Genomic DNA, 21,712 nt, shown 5'->3' with positions numbered 1-21,712 from the left:
CGCCAGGGCAGCCCCAGAGTACCCTTTTAAAAGGTAAATCTGAGCAGGTCATTCCCCTGGCTCAAAATCCTTCAGGCACTGAATTCTGTTCCAAGCCCTCACCATTGTCTAGTAACTCCTCCATGATCTGCCATTCACCTCCCGACCCTCCACTTCCGACTACAATTCTCATTGCTCATTCTCATTACTTTGGCCTTCTGCTGTTTCTTGGTGAAGCCAAGTTCACTCCCACTTAAAGGTGTCCGCTATTTCCTCTATCTGGATTATCTCCCCCAGACACTCTCCCTCAAGGATTTCCCCCTCACTTCATTCAAGTTCTCAAATGTCCCCTCCCCAGGGACTCCCCTATCTACCCCAACTAAAATAAACACTCTCACACCCTGTTAGTCTTATCCCTTACCCTGCTTTATTTTTCTTCAGTGCACTTATTTCCCAATACATTATAGTTTTAATTGTCTACCCCACAAGACTAATCCCCATGAAAAGCAGAATTTTGACTTGTTCACCATTTTATCCAACTATCTAGAACTTTGCCTGGAACAGTCTGTACTTAATACATGAATGAATGAATAGTTATCAAGCATTTTCATACACGGTAAGGAAATAAAACAACTTCCCTTTACATGTTCATGCAACAATCATCAAGAGGATAGTATGAGAGTTGGAACTCATGTTCATTTCTAACTTTACCTGTTAACACTAAAAGATAAACATAGACCCCAGTTTGGGGTTTAAGTTGTATGGATGTACATAGAAATGATCCGTTCTAGAGCTTAAGACTTTTCATCAGCATCTGCCATTCTGGACCCAATTATAAACCCAGGCTGTCTAACAGACTTTGAAAAACAGTTTGCTAACAAATGCCATGACTTTTACTTCCCTGGAAAATCTCTCAAACTTGAGAGATTTTTCTCCTGAAACAATTCAAATAATTAGAACATTATTAGAATTGCTGGTAAGTTCCTTTTAATGTGTACTTACCACTGGCTACAATTTCTGATAAGATCTTTGTATACATTACCTCCTTTAAACTTAACAATAACCCTGTGAGGTAGGTAATCCTGTCCCCAATTCACACAGAAAAAAGTAGTGACAACCAGAAGCATAATTATAGACAACCGTAAGAAAGAAAACTTTGAAAGTAGGAATCAACTTTAAAAAAGAGAAAGCAACCATAGGTCTTTTCACATAGGGTTAAAGGGCTTATGTTTCTTATGAGTCCCCCAACACATTATTGTATCAAAGCAGACCTGCAGGGACTTCCTTGGTGGTCCAGTGGTTAAGAATCTGCCCCCCAATGCAGGGGACATGGGTTCGATCCATGCTTGGGGAACTAAGATCCCACATGCTGCACGGCAACTAAACCCACGCCTCCACAACTAGAGAGCCCATGCGCTCTGGAGCCCGTGGGCCACAACTAGAGATAAGCCCGAGCACGGCAATGAAAGAGCCCCCGTGCTGCAACTAAGACCCAACGCAGCCAAAAAGAAAAAAAAAAAAAAGCAGACCTGCTGAATTCATGCTGTTTTTTTTGTTTTTCGGTTTTTGGTTTTTTGGGCCGTGCCACGCGGCTTGCAGGATCTTAGTTCCCCTACCAGGGATTGAACCTGGGCCAAGCAGTGAAAGCCTGGAATCCTAACCACTAGACTACCATGGAACTCCCCTGAAGTTCATGCTTTAATGACCCTGGCACATCTTGTAAAACGCTATGGTACTTTAAACATAGAAGGCAAGGACAAAAATTTTAATTTGCCTTGAAAAACAATTTTTTTAAGTTTTGACACGTAAAAGGTACGTGTCAATTATCTGAAAATCCATGTATTTTAAGCACCTCTTTCTACAATGATGTTAGATGTAAATACAGAGGTCTACCCCATTAACTGTTCTCACACACTTACGCACACACGGTGTCAAGAGAAGGCACAACCAACCACTTAGAGAAGTTGCATAAGTCCTCATGGAGGTGACATTAGAGCCAGAGTTCAAAGAAGACATAGAGGTTTGCCAGGCATCAAAACAGAACCAGATGAAGAGCACTCTGAAAACATGAACATGTACAGACCTTGGTGACAGATCCATTATTTCAAACATTTCATTGACATCTACTACATGCCAGGCCCTGGGATACAAAGATGATTAAACAGTCTGAGCCCTCAAGGAATAAAAAACTACTAAGAGAAAGATATTAAAAACATAATTATAGGAGTATTACAGAACAGTAATTTAGATGTATGTACATGAAGGGAATACAGGCCTGATGCCCAATAGAGCTCAGGGGCAATTAGGAAAGGTTTCGAGAAGTAGGTAAAATCTAGGTTAAATCTTAAAGGAAGAGAAGGGAAAGGCTGGAGCACAGGGTAAATGGAAGGGCAAGGACAAAAGGTCAAGGGTCCTTAGGGGCAATTCTAAGGAGTTTGGAACTTAACACACAAAACAAGGAGCTGATAGAGGCTTTTAAACAGAGGATGACTTATATCTGTCTGACTTGATATTTGCCTTTTAGTAAGAACTCAGGCAGCAATGTGGGGATGTGCTATTGGCAGTGATGGGGCCCAGGGCGGGCTGCCCCAAAATATGCCTCAGTGGCATACTGACTATTTTGAAGAAAACAGCGGTTGCAAGGGGGAGACTGTGACCCTCCTCTCTGTCTCCCTGAAAACAGGAAATAAATCTCCCACATAAAAGGTGCCCTTCCTGTAATGGAAGGTAGAAAGACACCCTTATCACCAGAGATGGGGAGTTCAGGGCCCAGAGACCTGTATAAGGAAACACCTGCCACTTCTTTGCTAATTTACTAACCAAGCCCAAACTTTGCTTAAGTTCCTTACTAATTAAGCACCCAAACCTAAGCTTCTTTGTCCTGTCAATTCCTCTCTAATTTATTGTTGGTCTAAAACATATAAAAGCTGCCTACTTTGGCCACTTCTTAGGTCTTGTTTCTATGAGACCTCCATGCACACGAATCAAAGATTCTTTTTTCTCCTGTTAATCTACCTCCTGTCAAGAATTCAAGAGGGGTTAAATCAACTATACTCCAGTATAAAATAAAATTGTTTTTAAAAAGGTTAATTTTATGATATGTATATTTTATCAGAATAAAAAAGCAAATACTGGGAGGGAAAAAAGAGAACTCAAGAGGGGTAAAGGGGGAAATTTTGCCCTCCTGGATAACAGGGAGAACAATGAGCTCTCGCAATTGATAAGGGCCTAAAGTAACGCTCAAATGACATGTATTTCTTAAATGGACAAATGATTTCATGAAGAAGAGGTAAGAGAGATCGGATAAATTTACAAACATTAAGCTGAGGCATCTATGAGATATCCAGGTGCCTACATCCAGAAGGCAGTTGGAAATACAGATCCCAAGTGAGTTTCCTAACTAAGCCTACGGGTGTGCCATTAAGCTAAGTAACTACAGGAGAAGAGAAATGAGTAGATAAGTTCAATATGATATACCGGTGAGTCAGCCAAGTGATTATCGCCAACAGTCAAATGAATATACAAATCTGGACTAAAGAGAGAGATGTGGGATTCATTGGTGTATAGGCAGCAGCTAAGGCCAAGCACAGGAAGGAAGTCTCAGGGAGAGGCCATAAGTCAAGAAAAGAGATTACTTAGGAAATAACAAAGCTAACGTTTGCCTAGTACTTACTTTGGCTCATTTAATCCTCACAACAATCTATGTGGCAGATACTATTAACCCTTTTTTCTTTTGGCCACGCCACATGGCTTGAGGGATCCCTGACCAGGGATTGAACCCAGGCCACAGCAGTGAAAGAGTCCTAACCACTGAACCGCCAGGGAATTCCCACTATTATCTCATTTTAGAAGTGGTTAACATTTTCCAATATTACAAGGCAATTAAAGAACTGAAAAAAAAAAAAAAAACAAGGCCTAGGAAAGATTAGAGGAGAACCAGGAGCAAGCAATGTTCCAAATCAAGTTAGAAGATACAAGAGGTAACCTACGGTCAATACCATGGAAAATTCAGGTAGGACCAAAAAAATACAGGAAGAAAAAAAAAAAGAGCATGGGGCACTGAATATTTCACAATCTGGGGACATTAGTAGCTACAATTTACATGCATAATTAGTTTCAGGAAGAAGGAAGTTTCAGGAAGAGAGAGAAAGAAACATATTGAATTGGGTTGCAAAATGAGTTGAGGAAGTGAAAATCATGATCATAAGACTAGTCTCACAAGAGGTGCAGCAATAAAGGAAATAGGCACTCATGTTTATCATGTCAGTAACATTTAAAGTGCTGGGTGCCAGGGTCAGTGCATCACATACCTCACTTAAAATTTCCATTTAAAAAGGTGCAAAAGATTCGGAAACACTACTAAACTCAGTCACATGACAGTAAGTGGCAGCAGAAACATTTACACCCAAAGTGGCATAAAGTTGACTAGCTATTTTAAAAATACAACACACTGAACAATTATTTCTTAAGAATCCAACCAGTTCACTGGTTTTGGAATGTTCAGTGTGGTAGTATCTAACTTGCCTTAAGAAAGCGAAACAAAAAGAATTGGATTGAACCACTAAAATGAATCACGTTGGAAAGAAGTGTTCACTTCAGCCTGCCTGCAGTGTTCCTTATTAATAAAGCTTTCAAAAGCACATTTAAATCTATTAAAAAAAAAAGAAACATTGAACAGGAACACCTACTCTAGGTGACGACTTTGTTACATCACTCCCAGGTTCAGTAGGGGTAAAGAGAAACACTTTACAGATACAATTCAAAACAAAAGAATTCAAAACAGATACAATTCAAATTCAAAAGAAGAAAGGGTCCCTTTCTTCTTTCCAAATAAAGGTTTGCCCTAGTACAACCCTATATTTACATATCAAAGAACTGGCTTATCAATTAGCAAAACTAAAGAACACAAATTCTCATTTACACCTGTATGGTCACTATAATCATTTATCCTATGTGGTAAATTCCATAAATAAATTTTGTTAACTGGCCTTTGTTAAAAACTTTTTCCTTTTCCTTCCCAAAGGAAACAGGTAATCTCTAGTTAATATTTTTCATTCAAAAGTTCCCTCCTTGAGACTTCCCTGGTGGTGCAGTGGTTAAGAATCCGCCTGCCAATGCAGGAGACACAGGTTCGATCCCTGGTTCGGGAAGATCCCACATGCCGAGGAGCAACTAAGCCCGTGCGCCACAACTACTGAGCCTGCGTGCCACAACTACTGAAGCTCGCGTGCGTAAACCCCATGCTCCGCAACGAGAAGCCACCGCAATGAGAAGCCCGCGCACCGCAACGAAGAGTAGCCCCCGCTCGACGCAACTAGGGAAAGCCCACGCACAGCAACGAAGAGCCAATGCAGCCAAAAATAAAATAAATAAAAGCAATCATTAAAAAAAAAAAAAGAAGTTCCCTCCTCTGTCCTCCAACTCATTCATTCTCATTGCGCCAGGTGCTGGGCCAGACTGCGAACTAAGACCTAAATAAGATGGACTAGCCCAGCCTTCATGAAATTTACATGCTAGTAGAAGAAACAAAGCATCTAAGTAACTAACGCAGCTCATTACAATTGATGATTAACTGCAGCTAAGAAAAATAGAGCGCTAGGAGGGTTTAACCCCCCACAGGATGGATTTCCTGAAAAAGTGATATTAGGGCTGATATTAGAGGAAATGAGCCCATTAGAGGTGAAGGAAACCCCTAAAGACCAGGAGATAGTAAAGAGAAAGAGGCTTTCTTAGAAGAACAAAAATAAAACCGGTGTGGCTGGAGCCCAGATAGCTCAAACTGAACTGGAGATAAGAGTGGCAGCAGTGTTTTGATCTTTATCCTAAGAATGTGAAATCTTGAGAGTTAGCAGCACATGATGCAATGAGACACGTGCATTTTTAAAGGAATAGTCTTGAATGCATCAGAGCTCCTTCCAAAATCCATCCTTATGCCTAAACAACACACAACTTCCCTAACACCAATACCGCCCAACTTAAAGCAAGGGGAAAAAAAGAAGAATGCTTCGAGTTGAATTCGACTCGAATTCAAGGGACTCTGGAAAAAAATTAGTTTAAACAGCACCCACCTGAGAGCTTATAGGTGTTTCTCGCTTACAAATAACTTCTAAACATACATATCATTTAAACTGCATGGCTATTAACATTTAAGAATGACAGAAACTTAATCACATCCTAATACTTCAAAATAAAATGAGTTGATTAAAGGTTTTGGTATCCAGATTTCGATGTCTTGAAGTACCACCTATCCCTTCACACTTTTTTCCCCTAAAATCAGTCAGAAGCTGACACTTTGAGTGCGTTTTTGGTTTCGCTTTTTAAGGAATAAAATGTATTCTAATTCATAACTTTCTTTACTACTGGCTTGAGAGATGTCACAGGATTTGGGGGGACACCAAACAAACCTCCAAGGTTTAAAAGGCTGCCAGCCATACCGGCGCCCGAAGGTAACTTTCCCGCCCGCCCCATCCCCCAAACTGCCCAGGACTCGCGGAGCCTCCCCCTCCCCTCAGCCCAGGACAAGGCCAGGCCCCCGGGCCAGAGTTGCAGCCGCCACTTCTCTCCCCTTCTTCTCCGGCAGAGGCAGGTGGACCCTGGCAGGAAGTGAGGAGGGGACTGGGGAGCATGGGCATTACCTGGGGCCGGAGCCTGGCAGCGGGGACCTCAGCAAGGAAGGCAAAACCGAGAAGCCGTCACAGCGCGGCTGGCAAGAAGGTCGGCTCCTAGCCGCTCGCTTCCCGGCTGCCCCAGGCCGCCAACGCCACCAGCCCAACAGCAAACGAATATAACGCGCCCAACTCCCCAGCCCCTCCGCCCCCAGCCTCGCAGCCCGCTACGCAGCGTCATGCGCACGGCCAGCGCCGGCTGAGGCTTTCATTGGTGCTCCTGCCCGCCGTCAGGCTCCGCCCACCGCCCACGGCCGCCCCGCCCCTCCCCGAGTGCGCGGGGTTCCCAGGGCTAGAGACCCACGCTGGCCTTGGCCCACTAAGCGGGAAGCTTTGCGCGAGTAGACCTTGATTCCCGCCACAGTAGCTTGCTTTCCATTTCTACCCCAGCGATTCAATGTTCTGCAGAAATGGGACCGAGGCAACTTGCTGCCTGTCCGAAAAGGAGCCCTGCATGGTAGCGCGGAACTGACGAGTCTAGTGCCTCTTCCAGAGACTCGCAGAATCCGCCTATAGAACTGTGGAATATTGCAGTTTGAACTGACCCCCTAGGACAACTAGAAGCGCTAGCCAGAAGCGTTTGTCATGGGATGCTTTAATGCTTCGAAAATTGTTCTCAACTGTGTCCTTCAGCGAACTAGATAAAGAGACAGTAAGGTAAGTGAAATACCGGGGCAATGAAGTAATTTAAAAGGGGACTTCACAATTAAAGAGAAAATAATGATGCAGAGAGATTAGGACATTAGATACAATTAGATTGTATCTGTTTAGATCGCTTAGATTTTATGAAGGCCAATACGTAAGTAAAGGTAGGTGAAAAGGGAATGATGTGGGCAACAGGGACTGAAGGGCCACACTCTCAGCCTGCAAACCAGTACGAGCTAACCTAGCCTGTCTAGTCAATCCAACCCTACACTATCAGGTTGAGATGGCCACCCATGACCCGGTCAGGCTGCCCTGAGCAAATGGATCAAGGTTACCTAAACTGACTATTCTCGGTGGACCTTTTAACAAAGAGATTTATATAAGTTCCCCTGGCCGCCCAGAGCACCCAGCATTGTTCACCCCGAAGCAGAACCTGGCTTCAGCGTTCAGTCAATTCAGGACTGGCAGTCATTGGCAGGCACACCCAGTTTACCTCTTCTACAGTTGTGATTGCTAATTCTGCCACCTGGATGACAATAGGATCTGATACATCACCTCTCCCCTCCTACCAGTTTAAGAGCAGTAGGAACACAGGGACTCCTTTCTTTAAGACTGCTCACCACTATATACACATACTAAAAAGGCTCGTTTTTTTCCCTTGTTTCGTTTATTCATTCAAAAACTAATGTATTTTGTTCTTGGTGCTAGGGATACAGGAGTGAATATAACAGAAGCCCGGCACTTAGATGCTTATATTTCTAGTGGAAAAGATAACTTTTTGAAAAAAGTAAATAAAATAATAGCAGGTAGTGATGTGTTAAGAAGAAAACAAAACAGAGTGGTCAAGAAAGGACTTTTTGAGGAGATGATCTGAACTAAGCCTTAAATGAGGAGGAGCCAGCTATGCCAATTATGGGGAAGAAGAGCATTCTAGACCGAGGACATGGGTGCGGAAGTGCTAATGCTGAACAACGTTGGCTTGTTTGAGGAACAGAAGGCCAGGAGGCCTGAAACACCTTGTGTGGAGGGTATGAGACTGAGGTTGGCAAGTTAAGCAGAAGGCTAATCCTGTTGTTTGGATTTTTTGTTTGTTAAGTTATGTCTTGTCTTGTTTTTTAAGTCAACGTATTTTGTAGAGAATGACTTGCAGGGGGTTAGAAGTGGAACAGGGAGAAGCCAGAGAATGATAGAGAGCTATTGGACAAGTCCATGCAATATATGATGGTGACCTGGATTAGGGTGGTTGCTATAGAAACAGAAGTTGAAGGATCTCAGGATATTTTCCTGAGGTACAGGTGTGAAGAAAGGTGGTAAACAAGGTGACTCCCGGGTGGTTTTCTTAAGCAAGTAGGAGGATGCCATTTAGTTCAAGGGGAAAGATCATTTAATATTACTGGAGGGACCCTGAATGCCTCTGCCCAAACTCCAAGCCTCTCCCACCACTGACCTGAAAATCTCACATCATTCACTCCTTGGGATCAAGGCTTGGTTAAATATGAATGTTGGCTTTATCACATTCCAAAAACCACACGTACGGAACTTGTATTAGTTGCTAGGAATCTAAAGATGAATAAAAACAACTGTCTATTGGGGAGATTGACAATAAGTTAGCCATTTCAAGACAAGTAGGACAAGTATTATAATAAGAAGGGATAATAAAAGTGCCTACCTTGGTGGCAGGGGTTGGGGGGGTGGGGAAAGGAAGCTGGGACAAAGTGAGAGAATGGCATGGGCATATATACACTACCAAATGTAAAATAGATAGCTAGTGGGAAGCAGCCACATAGCACAGGGAGATCAGCTCAGTGCTTTGTGACCACCTAGAGGGGTGGGATAGGGAGGGTGGGGGGGAGATGCAAGAGGGAGGGGCTATGAGGATATATGTGTACATATAGCTGATTCACTTTGTTATACAGCAGAAACTAACACACCATTGTAAAGCAATTATACTCTAGTAAAGACATAAAAAAATTAAAATTAAAAAAAAATTTTTTAAGTGCCTACCTTACAGGGTCACTGTAAGGATGAAATGAGTCGATGCCTACAGAGCTCCAAGTACAGACGCTGGCATATAGAAGTAGTCAATAAATATCAACAGTTATTTTACACTTTTCTACACTGAGGTTTATCATTATTTTTGATGTTGTTATCTTCTGGATTCAGTAGGAACAGATAGAATGATTATCACAGCCTGCTACTCTAGGAGAGGCAAGGTTGAATGGAGGAAGTCTACCTGACTCTAGCTTTCTGAACCAGTAGGAAGAAAGAGAAATTTAATTGGCAGGCAAGGGAGGAGGGACATTCTAAGCAAAAGAAAAACAAGGTCAAAGGCTAACAAGACAAGAGGGAGCCAGAACTAGAGCCAGAACTATGCAAGAGACTGGAAAGTAGTTGAGTATTGTTGAAGTGTAGGTTACTTACCAAGAAGTGGCAAGAGATAAAGTTGGTGTCAGGGCTTAAGAAATGGGAAAAGAATTTGAAAAAGAATAGATACATGTATAGGGATAACTGAATCACCTTGTTGTACACCTGAAACCAACACAACATTGTTAATCAACTATACTCCAATATAAAATAAAAACTTAAAAAAAAAAAGAAATATGTAGACCATGCTGAGACATTCTGACTCAGACTCCCATAGACAGTGGGGAGCCAGTAAAGGATGTTAAGTAGGGAAGAGTCATGATTTAGGAGACTGTACTGTACTAGAGGAAATGAAACTGAAGGTGGAGAGACCAGTTAGAAGGGCATTATAGTACTATGGATGAGAGATGATAAGTGCCTAAACTAGGGCAGTAGCAAGTGGGGTGGGCATATTTGACAGAGATTTAAACAGACAATTAACAGAATTAGAGAGTGTTTGGATGTGGTGGTTCAGGATGTATCCAGGATTTTCAGCATAGCAGGCTGGGTGGCTGGAGTTAATGCTGACTGAAGTAAGAAAATGCTTCCTGGAGAAGGACGAAGAATAAGCTTTACTCGGGTTAATATTTAAGCTGCACTAGTCCATCTCCAACTGAGATCTAAAGAAACTGAACAAGAAGCAATCAAGGTTTGTTTAATTTTACAATAAAAATAGCTCTAACTTTTTTTGCTGGTTGTGTCAATAATGCATACTTACTGCAGAAAATAAAATCAGGTACAGAAAAGCACAAAGATAAAAGCCATCTAAAGTCCTACCACCCAGGGATGCAGCTAAACTTTGATGTGGGGAAGGAAGAGAACAGTGGCCTCAACCTGGGGACTGAGCCATATCACAAGAAGACACTGGGGTCTACAGGGAGCCAGAACGGGAAACTGAACAGGAACCAAATCGGGTTTTAAAATACAAACATCTCAATTCTTTTTTTTTTTTTAAGAAAGGTTGTTTTTTTTTAAAAATTAAATTAATTAATTAATTTTATTTTTGGCTGCACTGGGTCTTTGTTGCTGCCTGCTGGCTTTCTCTAGTTGTGGCAAGTGGGGACTACTCTTCATTGTGGTGCGCAAGCTTCTCATTGCAGTGGCTTCTCTTGTTGCGGAGCACAGGCTCTAGGCACGCGGGCTTCAGTAGTTGTGGCTTGCAGGCTCAGTAGTTGTAGCACACGGGCTTAGTTGCTCCGTGGCACGTGGGATCTTCCCGGACCAGAGATCAAACCAGTGCCCCCTGCATTGGCAGGTGAATTCTTAACCACTGTTCAGCCAGTGAAGTCCAACATCTCAGTTCTTCAAAGAGTCACATCTCCCTTAATGATACCAAACAAGCAACAAATCTTTATCCCATTTCAAATATGTGTAATTTCTCCATTGGCACTCAGGCGTAGTGAAAACATAGACTCATCCGGAGTTAAGGTTTTGTGACTAAGTTAGTACGAGGCAAGAGTGTAAATCAGGACAACCTTGATTGGTATGTCCCTGAAAACTCTTGGAGAGTTGGACTCCTCTCTTTTTTATGTATTCTTGAAGCATCCAGCAAAATATGTAAGAGCCACCTGAAAAATATATTGAATGAGTTAATGAAGCCAACTGAAATATAAGATTGTGGGCAAACTAATGAGAGGTCAGACACAACTTCATTCCTTGTCTTAGTGATTCAGTCATCTTGCATGCTGTCATCACTTGTTTTTCTACAAACAGATTTCTTTATATACAGGGAAGAGTGCCACCTATCCCTGTTAAGTGCCACCTATCCCTGTTAAGAGTGCCACCTATCCCAGCTTGACTCGATAGACTGCCTCTAGCTCTAAATAGCAAAGTATTACATTTTAGGCACTGCCATAGATGTAATAATAGTTCAGGTAATATACACACATAAGAAACACCCTCAAGATTTCCTGAATCACCAGATGATTTTTTTTATCTTACTGGAACTAAGTTGGTATAAATCTAAAGAAGATTCTGGTCAGTTAAGATGATATGGTAAGACCTAGAGAAACCACTAAGAAAATAACTCCAAAAAATATAGGGAAAAAATCATTAAAGAAATTTAAATGTTACACTAAGGAATATTCAATTAAAGAAAAAAAGAGTAAAGTAGGAAGAGATGAACAAAAAAGACATGAGACACAGAAAACAAAAATTATAATGGCAGACATAAATTCAACTATATCGATAATAACATTGTGTGAATGAATTGAACAGAATACATTAATAAACAAAATCCATCTATATGCTACCTATAGGAGCAGTTTAGATTCAAAGATACACAGAGGTTGAAATTAAAAGAATGGAAAAACATGAATCATTCAAAAAGCAATCATAAGAAAGCTGGAGTGGCTATATTAATATCGGATAAAATGGACTTTACAGTAAAAATATTTAAGTGGTGCAACCACTTTGCAAAACAGCCTAACAGTTCAGCATATAATTGCCATATGACCCAGTAATTCCACTCCTAGGTATATATCCAAGAGAAACATTTGTCCACACAAAAACTTGTGCAAAGTATTCATAGCAGCATTATTCATAATAACCAAAAAGTGGAAACAAACTAAATGCTTATCAACTAATGAATGAATAAATAAAACATAGTATATCCATATAATTGAATACGATTCATCCATAAACAGAAATGAAGTACTGACGTATGTTTCAACGTGGATAAAACTTGAAAATATTATGCTAAGGGGAAATAAGACTGTCATAGAAGACCACATATTATATGATTCCATCAATATGGAACGTCCAGGATAGGTAAATCTGTAGAGACAGAAAGAACATTGATAATTACCCAGAGCTGGGAGAATTGAGTGGAAATTGGGAGTGACTGCTAAGAGATACAGTTTCTTTTGGGGGTGATGGAAGTGTTCTAAGATTGATTGTAGTGATGGTTGTGCAACTCTGTGACTACACTAAAAACTATTGAATTGTACACTTTAAATGGGTGAATTTTATGGTATGTGAATTATATCTAAATAAAGTAATTTTTAAATACAGAAAAAACTAATATAGAGGTCTGATTGGTGGTTACCTTTTGCCAAGTTATCAATTAAGAGAAGGCATGAGGGAGCCTGCTGCTGTGTTAGAAATATTCAGTGTCTTGATCTGGGTGGTGATTACATGGGTGTTCACAAATGTAAAAGTTCTTGTAACTATATACTTAAGTCTGTGTACTTCACTACATGTAATACATCAGACAAAAAGAAAAACATTTTTAAATGCCAGTTTTATTTAAATAATATGACTTAAAATATTGATATTCATTAATTATATTTTATTTTTCCATTTTATATTTATATATATATTATATATATAAATATATATAATTTATATTTTATAATATTTTATAAATGAAATAACTTAAAACATATATTAAAATAATTTTTATTTTACAGTTTACATGTACTTTCCTAATGAAAATATATTCAACACATTCCATTTTTGTACACTTTAAATTCTACTACATTTTGTATACTAATACTTTGAGTCATTACTGTAGATAGTGCACAAAAAATGAAAATCTTGATGATTTTGTTGATGATGGCAAGATAAAAGTTATGAAATAAATACATGATAATATTTGAATTACATAGGTTTTAATTTTATTCCCCATCCAGATATCATTGGATCATCAGCCCAAAATCTAGACACATGCAATAATATTTAAATTGTAATATTTGACATTTTACTTCTCTTTCAGTCATACAAAAGTTATAGCTTTAGATATATTTTCCTATTTGATTTTTATAAAGGTTTGTTGTTGATATAAGAAGATATATTTTCTTTGATAGTCCTGTGTGAACTTGATTTATAACTTTTAAAGACTTAAACATAAGGCACGTGGGCCTCAATTTATTCTTTGGTTCTCAATCCCACAAATGTTATTGGTGGGCCTACAAATAGCATGTGTGACCTGCCTTATTTACAGTTATCTATATACTTTTTTTTTTATGTATATACTTTTTAACCACCTACTTCAACTTCCTGTATACACACACAAACACAAACATACACACACACAAAATTCTCTGTTGTTCCTGAAGAACAGAGATGGTCTTACCCATTCTTGATTCCCCTGTGTAGTGTGTAACACAGTAAGTATAGGAAACAATTAATAGATTTTGAATTTAACTGAATCACATACATAGGAAGTGGGAGGTACACCTCAAGAGATTTCTTGAGAAATCATGGATTTAAGAAATCCAAAAATAGACAGGAGTGATAGGTGTGAAGAGTCAAGACTTTTGCCTTCAAGACATCAAAAGCATACGCAATAGAGAGCAAGTTTACCCAGTTTGCTTCACTAATGTACATCCTTTGGCACGATGAACAATCTATGGAGGTGAGAGGTTCACTGACTCGGAGTCGGGCTGGGCAATGTGTGGTAATGAGACATGTCTTTCGGTATATTGTTTTAGAAGAAGACGTAGGAGCACATTAAACTTCATACTCAGGGATGAAAAGCCACTCTGGAACTATATAATATCCTCTATGCAATGTTCTAACAGTCCACCTTTAATTTCCACTGGAATCTAACTCTGCAGAAATTACCAGGAAAAGTTCAAGAAATAATTGTGGTGGTTTTAGCAATATAGTAAATAGCCATCTGTTAGAAATTTGACTAAGATTCCCTAATAGGTTGTCAGGGCTGAATGAATTTTAAATAACAAAAATAATGTCAAGCAACAATTAATTTCACCAAACTGCTATCAACTGGAAACAATCGCCCTTATTGGCTGAGTTTGTACAGTTGCAGCGTCAGTATGAAACAATGGATCCAGGTCTTCAAATTTTAGGTCATAAGGCAGACTTGCACAAATGTTAGAGGATTGTTTCCCTTCTGTAGGAACACAGAATGTAGATCAAATCGTCCTGGTTCTGGACAAGAACAAGTTGGCTTTTTACCTCCTCTCTTTTACCAAGTAAATTTTGTGACTTGAAAGGTTTGGCAGGAGCCAAAGCACGAAGTCAGAAGATACAGGATGTGTTCAGGAAATAAGGAGTAATCAAGTTGGCCAGGAGACTCAGAGCTTCTCAAAACTTTTCTGCCAAAATATCTCCTTACAGAGAAAGAATAAACTCAAATGTCCCATTCATCAAGAAATTTAAGCGTTTGTCCCCATATCCCCACTCAATGTCTTTGAAATCTCATGTTTTAGCTTTAAAATCAATGCAAACTTTGCATACCAGTCTATCATATCAATGGTGCTATGTAAATATAATGTTTCAGATGTCTATTATCAGAGGAGAAAACAAGTTTCCTATTTCTAAACTTGGCTAATATACTTTCTTGGGAAAGGAGGTTCATTATACATGTGGCAAAGCCCTTTATATAAATACATATTTTTTGAATTTTGTGAGAATTGTCACGAATATATACATTTATTTTAAATATTATTATTAAACTGTTCTGTTTTCAAACCTATTTCAAATTCAAAACCTAATAAACAGTTTATTATTAAACTGAACAGTAAGTAACTACCACTCAGCTTAAGAAATAAAACAGCCCAGAACCTTAAAGCTCCCAGTATACCCCTCCCAGACTATTCTCCTTCTGCTTGTTTTCCCCCCAGGAAACCACTATCCTGAATTTTATGTTACTCATTCCTTTGCTTTTCTCTATAATTTACTAGTTTACCACAAATATAGATACTCCTAAACAATATAACATAAAGTAGCATAAATAGCTTTACTTATTTGTGACCTTGATATAAATGATATATATATTCTACAATTTGCCTTTTCAGTTCCACATTGTTTTTGTGATTCTTTCATATCAATATGTGTGGTTAGAGTTCATTCACTTTCACTTATGAAGAATATTGCCGTATATTTATCCATTCCAGTGTTGCTGAACATGTTGTTTTCAGTTTTTTGTAATTACAAAGTGTTGCGTCTCCAGATGCATATGGGAAGGAATTTCTGTAAGGTAAATATCCAGGAGTGAAGTAAATTTTAGTAAATAGTGCCTATGGCACATAATATTTTCTAAAGAAAGCAACAAAAATATCTTCCATCCAAATGCTCTTTTTACAATGTGACCTTGACATATCTCCCATCTATGGAGTCTATGTCCCCTTTCTTTGATAGTGGGTGAGCTTTTGTAACTTTAAATCAATAGAGAATGGTGGAAGTTACTCTGTGTGACTTTCAAAGCTAGTTTATAAAGGGCCATACACCTTCTATTTTGTTAGCTCAAATACTTGCTCCTAAAAGATTTTAGCTTCCTTATAAGGACTCTGACCAACCAGAGGCCGGAGGCCACCATGCTATGAGCTCAATCTAGCTGCCCAAGTGGAGAGGTCCCAAGGAGGGATGCTGAGACAATATGAAGAATGATTCCAGCCAGTTCCTAGTGGCCCCAACTCCCAGATGACCCACTGGAACTGAATGAATGATTCCAGAGCTGCCCAGCCAAGCCCCTTCCAATTTGTGACCCACAGAAACTGTGGAATGTTATTTTAAGTCACTAAATTTGGGGTGGCTTGTATGCAGCAATAGAACACCAGAAAAATACCAAATTGTCTTCCAAAATGGTTGTACCAACTTTCGCTGGTAGTGAATGCGAGTACCTGTTGTTCTACATCTTCATCACCCTTTATGTTTTGCCTGTACGGTACACATGATATGAAATATGATTATAGTTTTAGATTGAATTTCTCTGATTACTAGGGACTTTGAGCATTTTCATATATTTAGTGGCCATTTGTGTTTTTTCTTTCATAACCTCAAGGCTTTTGCTTGTATTTGCATTAGATTTTCTCTGTAAAATTTAAAAATATTATGAGTACTAATACTTTGCCAGTTATATACATTACAAGTCTCTTCTAGGTTGTTTATTGCATTTTCCACTCTTTTTATAGTGTATTTTGATGGACAGAAAGTAGCAATATTTTCTTTTATGGTTTCACCCTTTTCTGTCTTAAATTCTTTCACCATGGGATCACAAAGGTTTTCTGTAATTTATTTTAGAAGTTTTACAAGTTTTGTTTTTCATATTTGAGTCTTTAATCATCCACTTGGAATTTATTTTTGTTTGATACAAGGAAAAACTTTCAATAGGTCCAATTGAGCATCTTTTCTCAACTGAAAACTCTATTGTATGTCAAGTTCCCAAAGCATGGTCTGTTTCTGTGCTTTCTTGTCAGTTCCATAGACTTATTAATCTTTTTGTCAATACCACATTGTTTCAATAATTACAACTGAATGTTAAGATTTTTTTCAATCTAGTACGGCATGACTCTCTTGCCTGATTTTTCTTATTCAAGAATAGGCTATATCTCACTATTTATTTAGTCTTCCTTAATGTCTTTCAATAAGCTTTTATAAATTTCTCCACTAAGATCTTATACATTTTTTCCAGATTATTTAACAGTTTTTGTTGCTACAGTAAGGCTATCATTTTTAAATAAATGTTCTTTTTTGCTGCTGGTATAATCATATCTAGAAGTTTTACTAACTGTTCTCATTAACTGTTCATAGATTCTTTCTCAGTTTTTCATGTAGGAATCATATCATCACCAAAGAATTACAGGGTCATGTCTTCCTTTCAAGTTCTTTCCTTGTCTTGCCTTATTACACTGGCTAAGGCCTGTAATACAATGGTGAGTAGAGTGGGGAAAGTGGGCATTTCTGTCTTTTTCCTGGTTTGAAAGAGAATGTTTTTAATGTTTTGCCATTAAACATGATGATTAGGGTAAGTATTTTGAAACTAGCCTTTATTAGATTTAGAAGTCTGATTGTATTACTAAATTACAAAAAGCATATATTTTTGTACATCCAGATAATAATTACATGTTTACTGTTATGTTGTACCTTGCCTCCAAGATGTCCCCAAAGGATTCTCACCTCCTGGTACTCAGAGTCTTACGTAATTCCTCTTGTATTGTACCAGAGTAGATCTGTGTAATCCACAGAACATGGCAGAGTGATAAAATATCATTAGATTAGGTTTTAAAAGATATTATGGCATAAGGTTACAAAGGATCATAAGAAACTATGAACAATTATATGCCAATAAAATGGACAGTCTAGAAGAAATGGACAAATCCGTAGAAATGTACAATCTCCCAAGACTTAACCAGGAAGAAATAGAAAGTATGAACAGATCGATCACAAGTACTGACATTGAAACTGTGATTTTAAAACTCCCAACAAACAGAAGTCCAGGACCAGATGGCTTCACAGGCGAATTCTATTAAACATTTAGAGAAGAGTTAACATTTGTCCTTCTCAAACTATTCCAGAAAAATTGCAGAGGAAGGAACACTTCCAAACTCATTCTACAAGGCCACCCTGATAGCAAAACCAGACAAAGATATCACACTTACACACAAAAACTACAGGCCCGGGCTTCCCTGGTGGCACAGTGGTTGAGAGTCTGCCTGCCGATGCAGGGGACACGGGTTTGTGCCCCGGTCCGGGAAGATCCCACATGCCGTGGAGCGGCTAGGCCCGTGAGCCATGGCCGCTGAGCCTGTGCGTCCGGAGCCTGTGCTCCACAACAGGAGAGGCCACAACAGTGAGAGGCCCGCGTACCGCAAAAAAAAAAAAAAAAAAAAAAAAATTACAGGCCAATATTACTGATGAACATAGATGCAAAAATCCTCAACAAAATATTAGCAAACTGAATCCAACAATACATTAAAGGGATCATACACCAGGATCAAGGGGGATTTATCCTAGGGGTGCAAGGATGGTTCAGTATCCACAAATCAGTGTGATACACCATATTTAAAACTTGAAGAATAAAAACCATATGATCATCTCAATAGATGCAGAAAAAGCTTTTGAGAAAATTCAACATCAGTTTATGATAAAAACTCTCATCAAAGTGGTTATAGAGGGAACATACCTCAACATAATAAAGACTATGTATGATAAGCCCACAGTTAACATACTCAATGGTGAAAAGCTAAAAGCATTTCCCCCAAGATCATCCTTGTTCCACAAGACCAGGTTGCCCACTCTCGCCACTTTTATTCAATACAGTATTGGAAGTCCTAACCACAGTAATCGTGCAAAAAAAAAAAAAGAAAAGAAAAGGAATCAAAATTGAAAAAGAGGAATAAAAATGTTATTGTTTGAAATGATATGATACTACACATAGAACATCCTAAGGACCCCACCAAAATACTACTAGAGCTCTTTAATGAATTTGGTGAAGTTGTAGGACACAAAATTAATATACAGAAATCTGTTGCTTTTCTATACACAAAGAACTAACTAATGGAAATTGAGAAAACAATCCCATTTACCATAGCATCAAAAAGAATAAAATACCTAGGAATAAACCTACCCAAGGAGGCAAAAGACCTGTATTCAGAAAACTATAAGACACTGACGAAAGAAATAGAAGACAACACAAGCAGAAGGAAAGATACACTGGGTTCACAGACTGGAAGATTTAATATTGTTAAAATGATCATACTACCCAAGGCAATATACAGATTTAATGCAATCTCTATCAAAATACCAAAGGCATTTAAAATTATTTATTTATTTTTTTATTTATGGCTGCGTTGGGTCTTTGTTGCTGTGCATGGGTTTTCTCTAGTTGCGTTGAGCGAGGGCTACTCTTTGTTGTGGTGCGTGGGCTTCTCAATGCGGTGGCTTCTCTTGTTGCGGAGCACAGGCTCTAAGCTTGTGGGCTTCAGTAGTTGTGGCATGTGGGCTCAGTAGTTGTGGGGCATGGGCTCAAGAGTGCAGGCTCAGTAGTTGTGGCACACAGGCTTAGTTGCTCCACGGCATGTGGGATCTTCCGGGACCAGGGATAGAACCCATGTACCCTGCATTGGTAGGCGGATTCTTACCTTTTTTTTTTTTTTTTTTTTTTTTTGCGGTACGCAGGCCTCTCGCTCTGTGGCCTTTCCCGTTGCTCCAGACGCGCAGGCTCAGTGGCCATGGCTCACGGGCCCAGCCGCTCCGCGGCATGTGGGATCTTCCCAGACCAGGACATGAACCCGCGTCCCCTGCATCAGCAGGCAGACTCTCAACCACTGCGCCACCAGGGAAGCCCGGTAGGCAGATTCTTAACCACTGTGCCAAAGACATTTTTAACAGAACTAAACAAATAATTTTAAAGTTCGTATGGAAACACAAAAGACCCCAAATAGCAAAAACAATCTTGAGAAAGAAGAATGGAGCTGGAGAAATCACGTTCCCTGACTTGAAATTATGCTACAAAACTATAGTAATCAAACAGTATGGGGGGGTGGGGGTGGCAGGATGAATTGGGAGATTGGGATTGACATATATACACTAATATGTATAAAATAGATAACTAATAAGAACCTGCTGTATAAAAAGTAAATAAATAAAGTAAAATTCAAAGAAAAACAGTATGGCAGGACTTCCCTGGTGGCACAGAGGTTAAGAATCCACCTGCCAGTGCAGGAGACACAGGTTCGATACCTGGTCCAGGAAGATCTCTCATGCTGCAGAGCAACTAAGCCTGTGTGCCACAACTACAGAGCCTGCGCTCTAGGGCCTGCGTGCCTCAGCTACTGAGCCCACGTGCTGCAACTACTGAAGACCACGCACCTAGAGCCCTTGCTCCACAACAAGAGAAGCCACCACAACGTGAGGCCCATGCACCTCAATGAAGAGTAGACCCCACTTGCTGCAACTAGAGAAAGCCCACGCACAGCAACAAAGAAGCAACGCAGCAAAAAAAAAAACCAAAACCAAACAAACAAACACAAAAACCAACCATTATGGCACTGGCACAAAAACAGACACATAAATCAGTGGAACAGAATAGAGGGCCAGAAATAAATTCACACACTATGGTCAATTAATCTATGACAAAAGAGGCAAGAATATACAATGGGGAAAAGATGTCTAATCTGTCCAATAAGTGGTTCTGGGAAAACTGGACAGCTACATGTAAACGAATGAAATTAGAACATTTTCTCATACCATATACAAAAATAAACTCAAAATGGATTAAAGACCTAAATGCAAGACCTGAAGCCATAAAACTCCTAGAAGAGAACATAGGCAGAATATTCTTTGATGTAAATTGTAGCCATATTTTTTTGGATTTGCCTCCTAAGACAAAGGAAACAAAAGCAAAAATAAACAAATGGAACCTAATTAAGCTTAAAAGCTTTTGCACAGCAAAGGAAACCATTGACAAAATTAAAAAAGGATCTACTGAATGGGAGAAAATATTTGCAAATGATATGACCAATAAGCGGTTAATATCATATATATATGTATACATATATACACACACATATAGACACACAGACACAGCTCATACAACACAATAACAAAAAATGAACAACCTGATTAAAAAATGGCCAGAAGACTTAAATAGACATTTTTCAAAGAAGACATACAGATGGCCAACAGGCACGTGAAAAGATGCCCAACATCACTAATCATCAGAAAAATTTAAATCAAAACCACAATGAGATATCATTTCACACCTGTCAGAATGGCTATCATCAAAAAGACCATAGGCAGCTCCCTATTGCTGGAGGAGAAAAGTGCCCCGGATCCTTTCAGGACTCTTGGTCTTTTGGAAGCGACCCAAATAGAGTAAGGGAAGAGGGAGGAAAATCCCCTGGATCCCTGCAGGGTTAATTTATTCAAAAATGAAATAAGAGAAAAATACTCAACACGCAAAAGTCTTGTGAAGAAAATGAAGGAAAAGCACCGAACATGCCAAAGGCTGAGGAAGACCGCCCTATGGAAGCTGTACCACAGGAGGCAGAAAGAAATCCTCAACCTTCTGAAGAAGGTGTAAGCCAGGAAGCAGAAGGAAACCGTAGAGGAGGGCTGACTCAGCCTGGTCAGGGATATAAAGAGGACACTCCGGTTAGGCATTTGGACCCAGAAGAAATGATAAGAGGAGTAGATGAGTTGGAAAGGCTTAGGGAAGAGATAAGAAGAGTAAGAAACACGTTTGTGATGATGCATTGGAAACAAAGACATTCACGCAGCCGTCCTCATCCTGTGTGCTTTAGGCCTTGAATTCTTTTTTTATTTTTTGTCTG

At 39.4% G+C, this 21,712-nt stretch overlaps 2 protein-coding genes and 1 long non-coding RNA gene across 3 annotated transcripts in view; 2 read left to right on the top strand and 1 right to left on the bottom strand.

Annotated features, from left to right (window-relative positions):
• SOAT1 (sterol O-acyltransferase 1) overlaps positions 1 to 6,730 on the bottom strand; it is a 57,451-nt gene extending 50,721 nt beyond the window's left edge. The window contains exon 1 of the mRNA XM_082675623.1: positions 6,615 to 6,730. The gene's annotated coding sequence lies outside the window, so the exon portion shown is untranslated. The remainder of the gene's footprint in view (positions 1 to 6,614) is intronic.
• Positions 6,731 to 6,931: 201 nt separating this feature from the next.
• LOC309838555 overlaps positions 6,932 to 21,712 on the top strand; it is a 43,481-nt gene continuing 28,700 nt past the window's right edge. Inside the window, exon 1 of the long non-coding RNA XR_014298361.1 lies at positions 6,932 to 7,301. This is a non-coding gene — a long non-coding RNA (uncharacterized lncRNA). The remainder of the gene's footprint in view (positions 7,302 to 21,712) is intronic.
• On the top strand, positions 8,233 to 21,689 carry LOC309828007 (transcription elongation factor A protein-like 8; the record flags this gene model as incomplete). Its single annotated transcript, XM_082663024.1, has 3 exons — positions 8,233 to 8,317; positions 16,203 to 16,318; positions 21,345 to 21,689. The coding sequence occupies 3 exons, from the start codon at positions 8,233 to 8,235 to the stop codon at positions 21,687 to 21,689; spliced, it is 546 nt and encodes a 181-aa protein (XP_082519150.1).

This window comes from Grampus griseus (genome assembly GCF_964374135.1).
Source record: "Grampus griseus genome assembly, chromosome: 1".
Taxonomy (NCBI): Eukaryota; Metazoa; Chordata; class Mammalia; order Artiodactyla; family Delphinidae; genus Grampus; species Grampus griseus.
The sequence above is the reverse complement of the archived record's forward strand: the minus strand, read 5'-3'. Positions and strand labels throughout refer to the sequence as shown.